This window comes from Cydia fagiglandana, chromosome 9 (assembly GCF_963556715.1).
Source record: "Cydia fagiglandana chromosome 9, ilCydFagi1.1, whole genome shotgun sequence".
In the NCBI taxonomy this organism is placed as follows: Eukaryota; Metazoa; Arthropoda; class Insecta; order Lepidoptera; family Tortricidae; genus Cydia; species Cydia fagiglandana.
This window is the reverse complement of record NC_085940.1, coordinates 10,993,155-10,999,709: the sequence shown is the minus strand read 5'-3', so window position 1 is coordinate 10,999,709 and position 6,555 is coordinate 10,993,155. Positions and strand designations below refer to the sequence as shown.

The 6,555-nt window shown below is 36.2% G+C and overlaps 1 protein-coding gene across 1 annotated transcript in view; it reads left to right on the top strand.

Annotated features, from left to right (window-relative positions):
- Positions 1-5,639: 5,639 nt before the first annotated feature.
- The window catches only part of LOC134667353 (cell adhesion molecule Dscam2-like), a 73,073-nt gene continuing 72,157 nt past the window's right edge, over positions 5,640-6,555 (top strand). Inside the window, exon 1 of the mRNA XM_063524726.1 lies at positions 5,640-5,800. Within this exon, the coding sequence (XP_063380796.1) occupies positions 5,794-5,800 (7 nt within the window). The 5' untranslated portion in view covers positions 5,640-5,793. The remainder of the gene's footprint in view (positions 5,801-6,555) is intronic.

Below are 6,555 nucleotides of genomic sequence, written 5' to 3'. Positions count from 1 at the left end.
CATACTGATCGAAATGTATAAAAAGTACCACCTGTATTTATTACCTATGTTATACAAATAAATTTCTGATTTCTGATTTCTGATATATTATAGTGTATTTTAGCGCTTTTAGTGGGACGTGTACCCGGTGTACCGTACCTAACTATTGATAGAGATAATCGCATAGTGTCGACGTCACCATATTTACTAATGAACCACCGCTGTACCATGGTGAAAAAATGTCATTAAATGGCATTGTCATCTTCAACAAACTAAAAGTAGGTAAATGTTTTTCAAAAATCAACTAGGTACCTACTTCTTTAGTTTATTTAGTAAAATTAAGGGCTTGAAGAAGATAAGTAGCCTTGTCTCTAAAGTCTAATAAATTAGATTGAATTTAAAATTCAAGGAGTTGATCTCTAGCCTGGCAGTCGCTAAACTTTAAGCCAGCGTCGGTAAAGAAAAAAACTCTTTTTTGGATATTTTGGTATAGGTACAGTGCATAAACATAACATTACACAATAATGCTAAAGATCCCTAAAATACGTGTTAGCGGTGAGCTGCCCTTATCGAGCGATTTGTCTCGCGATAAAATATCCCGCTCCGGATGAGGGGCCCGCAGACGCAGTTGAATTCCAATCGAAAGTTGACTGTTCGCCTCAATCTAACCAGTATATCAATCTTCAAACATATAAAGGAGGTGATTGTTAAGCGTGTCAAGCATTAGATGTAGGTACTATACTGTACATATTTAATAAGAAAATGTGCCGAGGAGCTAACACTTCCATTAACACTGCTTATTAATCAGTCATTTACCGAAGGCACATTCCCAGATCTACTTAAGATATCCGTTACTAAACCAATTTACAAAAAAGGTAACCAAAATGATTCTAGCAATTACCGCCCCATAGCCCTTCTACCTACGTTTTCAAAAATTTTTGAAACTGCCATGTCAAACCGTTTATATTCTTTTTGTGAGAAGTTTAAAATATTTAACGATTCACAGAATGGTTTTCGGAAAGGCCGATCAACAACCTCAGCGGTTTTTAAATATATAAATGAGGTGTTAAACGTTATAAATGATAAAAAATATGCTATTGGTATGCTGCTAGACATGAGCAAAGCTTATGACTGTGTTTTGCATGACATTTTATTAGAAAAGTTATTTGGAAGAGGTATTAGAGGTTCAGCTCACAATTGGTTCATTTCATATCTTACAGGTCGTACACAATGTGTAGAAATAGAATACAATAACTATATAACGGGTACCATACAAACACTTAAATCTGAAAAAACAAATATTAGTCGATCTATACCTCAAGGCAGCGTTCTCGGCTGTATTTTATTTTTAGTATATATAAATGACCTGCCCAAAGCTATAGATAAATTTTGCACCCTTTTTGCTGACGATATATCGTTGATAATACCTTGCCGTAATGAATTACATTTAAATACAACATTAGATTCAACCCTTGTAAATATTGTCACCTGGTTAAATGATCATAACTTAAAACTAAACTTTAATAAAACAAAACTCATGCAATTTAGACCGTATCAGAAACGTAGCATAGATATAGACTTCTCATTTCATAACACTACATTAGAATGCGTCCAAACTTTCCCACTGCTAGGCATACACATTGATTCTACAATAAATTGGAAGGAGCACATAAATACAATATCTATAAAGTTGAGCCGATTTACTTATGCCTTATACGAGTTAAAAAAATGTACCGACGAAAAGACAGCCCTGTGTGCCTACTACGCATATGCACACGCATGGCTACAGTATGGCATAGTCCTATGGGGCAATAGTTCTGATGCAATAAAATTATTTTTACTTCAAAAACGGTGCCTTCGAATCATAGCAAACATAGATATTATGACAAGTTGCAAGGAGTACTTCATTCAACATAACATCTTAACTATGCCGTCGTTGTACATTTTAGAAGTAAGTACTTTCGTAAAAAGCAACATTTCCCTTTTCCCACAGTACACTCGTCCATCAAACTTACGACCCAACACTAGATTAGCCCGCCCTAACTCCAACATGAAAATGATCCACTCTGGTCCATTTGCCATGTCAGTCAATATTTATAATAAAATTCCAAAGTCCATACAGGTAGAAACAAACATAAATAGATTTAAAGTGCAACTAAAGCGACATTTAATTAGCAAAGCATATTACTGTATCCAAGAGTTTTTAAGTGAGAACTAAATGTTCTAGTTTAATTTTAATTAGTTTTAAATATGTTGCTATACCCTCGCAGGGTTCATGTTGAAACTGTACTTAGCCCTAAGATCCTCTGTACACATGAAATGCAATAAAATATATGAGTATGAGTATGAGTATGAGTACGTATACTGTTTTCGGTTACATTGTATAAAGAGGGTTAAAACCAGTGGTAGTTTTATGCCATTCATGAGTGCATTTCAAATAAGACACGCTAGTCCTGTAAGTAGTACCTACCAAGCTACTGACAATGGCGATGTATGCAGCTCGGGTGCGCTCGATCCACCCCTCGCACCCCGCACGATTGCCCTGTCTAGACGGCTTCGTCCTTCGAGCAACACCGGCTTCCGACACATGCTTCGTCGAATGGGTATTGTTTTATAGACTGTGGTTGTCGGTGGCCAATCCCAAATTACTCATAAATCTGCTGGTTCGCTGGGGCAAAGTTCTCATGTTTACTCAGTAGAAGAGGAATATAACAGCACTGATTACTCTTATCACCCTCGTTCCGGCGCATAAATTAACGGACTTACAAAAGATTACCAGCTTTATTGCAAAGTAGGCACTTACTTCTTTGTTGCGATGAGACAATGTTTTCGGAAAACAAATTATTTCTGATCAGCCAGCTTATTATGCATGGCTTAATCCATCTTTATCCACGTGATAAAATAACTGTCACTTTTTAACACCGTGAGATAGAAAGTGACGGACACCGTTTTATCACGCTGTCACTTAGACAAGAACGACCATCATATCCGTACAGGATAAATTGTACTGTACTGTAGGGTACTGTTACACTTATAAAATTTACAAATGTAATTAAAATGTAATTGAAGGCACTTTTTAAATACTTAACGAGATATCGAATATTGGCCATGCTCAGGAGCAAATAAAATAATTGGTATGTGCTTTCTCCTCTTGGCTCGCCAATCTCGCCATACAAAGTATATTACCTAGGTACTCGTATGGGGAAATGGTAACACAATAGGAAAAAATAAATCTAGGACATTTTTTTATCCCATAGCATCAAAAGAGCTCGTGACTGAGTAGAAATAACACAAAAGTGGCAAAAAAAGGTCACAAGGCAAAAAATAAAAGAAACGCTTACTTATTCCGTGATAGGTACGTACTACACTTTTTTGGTTTAGATAGTCTAACTGAACAAGTGACTAAAATATAAACCTAATCCATTATATCAATAAGCAAATACCTAGATGAAAGTTATCCGAATCTTTTCAACGCTCATTTCCAACGTGAATCTTTATTTATGACCTCCGATTATCTTTGCCAAATTATTGATTTCCTTTTATTCAATTCATTGGAAGATGGCGATTACATTCTGGACGAATGGAGAGGAAACGTTAATTCCACTAATGGCTGGCCCGTATTCAAATGATAACGTGTTCGGGTATATCCATATTATTATTAATTCTTTATTCACAGAACTCTATAGGCTAATGATTGGAAAATGTGTTTTCATTTTTCTTTGCGATGAAAAGCGAATATCAATATTAAAACCTTAACAGATTAATAGATCAGAATATAACTCCAGATCGAGACGAACCATAGTCAAAACTTGTTTTAAATAAGTGACTCTTTCGAATGAGTATTGAGTACCTACTATGAACAGGCACTCTAGCCAAGATGACAATCGTACAATTACAAATGCCAAATGAAAAGAAAATATGTATTGGGATAACAAATGCTACGAAAAGACACGTGACCCTTTACAAGTTTGGATTGGCGTTTCCTATCCATGATTTTCATCTTGGCTAGGTCACCAGGTCCAAAATTCAAAATTCGGGAAAAATCAAACCACAGAGTGCGTACCATCGCCATTGTTAATTGTACATCGGTGGACCTTATGTCTTTTGTAATAAGGTCATGTTGAGAGGTGGAGGGAGGTGATGTACCAGTTAGGAGTGTTGCTGTGTGTACCTTACAATGTTAAATGTAAATGAGACCAGAGTGTAATGCTTTAAATTTTGCACAACATATTAAATTAATAACGCTTATTACATGGGTTAACGTGCAAAATTACTCGTGTGAACTGGTTTATTTAACATAGGGTTAATTAGGGTTATTATATGCGTGATAAATATGATATGCCTCAGGACATTCTCTACCAGTAATATTTATTATAACAATAAGTATGAGCGTCCAAAAACTGCAAAAATGGACCAATCTACGTCAATTTTAGACTCACCGCAAATTTTCAAATGGGAAACAAAAGGGCAAAGTTCTTTTAAAGTAAAGTATTTTATCGTTAGACTTATCAGAGACGTAATTCGGGATGTTTACATAGCTAAAAATAGTCCTCTAATTTCCTTTGTTTTTCCCCAGTTTTTATTCTGCCTTTGACGGTAGGTAAATATGTAGCTTCTAGATATTTTTCAATTACTGTTAGGCTTCTATGAATATGAGCATTACTACGTAGAAACCTTATATGCTTCACTTTAGCCGTAGTCGTACCTGCCTAGAGGTTTGAAGGTGTCCAAGGGTGTGTACAAAAACGTCAATCAATTGAGAGCGCTGAACGCTTGCATGAAGTGTTAAGTCTGGGCCCGATTAGAATTTTGAAATAGACATCTATTAGATATCTTTTAGACATCACCAAGATACGATAACGATATGTTTAAGATCTAACCTGTCAAATTTGACATTTGCGCGATTCTGGAGATACTCTTGAACGATTTCCACAGGATATGACTTAGAGATCCAATTCACATCTAATAGAACTAGTTGATATCTAAACTATAACGCATCTAGATTGGATCTAGTACGTGTCGTCTCTTGTGAATATCCTGAAGTTCGAATACGGCAGTCTATCACGGAGGCAAGCAAAGAAATTCTAATATTTCGGTACTGTATAGAAAGCGAAATTTTAATAAATAAACCTACTTAGTAGGCACTTGCTAAATAATTATTATCATATTATAGTCACGATAAGTTTTTCGATGCCAAAAAACTTCAAAATATGAACTGCAAAGTATGCATAAAAACTCGAGAGGCGCCAGACCTAACTATAAAGTAAGTGCCGGTGTGTTAACGGCTTCAATTTGGTATTCTACATACTTATGAATATATTTAGACGTAAAATTAATATCATATCGATACTTCAAAGTCACACCTTTAAAGTGATTACGATTTAGAGATGGGATTAGTGTCACTGTCACTACTAAGATTTATTTACTTTAACACGTTCCAAGACTGTCGGGTACACTGTTCGTAGCGACTAGTTACGCGCTACATTCGGCGAAACCGTGGCTACGCGCTACGAGCGTAACCCGCAGCACTTAGTGGCAATGAATGTGTTAAAAGCTACTAAATATAGCTTTAAATCCTAAGTGAAGTTTACCGATAACAATAGGCTATCAGAGCATGGGCGGGAACGGCGGCCCGCCGCCAGTCCGCGACCGTCCGCCGCGCCAGCACCGCGCGCGCCCGCTCGCCGGTTGGAGGGAAAACTTTCGACACATCGACTGCGAGTATGTTTTCGAATTCGACATGGAACTGTGCAGTGACGGACTGATGGATTATGATAGAATGTCGTGAATAGTGACAGATTGTGTTGCGCAAGGATGAAAGGTTTGTTTTGAATTCTTACGTAGGTATTTATAAACCTTTTATTTCGTTAAGTACCTTTTATATTAAGTAACTTATTTAGTTGAATAGTTATTTGTTTTACAAGGGGGCAAAGTTGTTGTTTAACCGCTCGTGCTAATATTGATACCCGAGCAAGCGAATGATTCCAAAATTGAACCACGAGCGTAGGGAGTGGTTCGAAAAATGGAACCTTGAGGGTTGCGAGGGTTTCAAAGCACGAGAGTTAAACAAAATTTGCCCCCGAGTGAAACACAAATTTTTTTCACCACACCAACGTTACATATTAAATGTAAAATATCAAACAAAATTAAATCCAAATGAATGTTATTAAATATTTATCATCATTTTAAAGTCAATTCTACCAGCAAAAATAAGAAAACAACTCAAAATTTGCATTTGATTACTTTGCCTCACATGTGAATAAAATGCAAATATGCTATCAGTTTTTGATGTGCAAAGTAAGCCTTTCCGAGATGGTGTGGTGAAAATGTTATTTAACCCCTTCAATAATAATTATGACATATTATCTTTGTGACTCGGTGAACCATTTCCGCTGCATACCGAGAAAACTATGCTACAAGCTACGACGTAGCGCTACGAGCGTAGCTTAAAAGAGTTATTTAAGGTTTATTTCAATGTTAACGTATACGTATAAAATAAAGTAAACTTTGGACTGGACATCATTAAAAAATAATTTACTTAACCTTATTTACGTAACCAATCGCTTTTATGTTGTT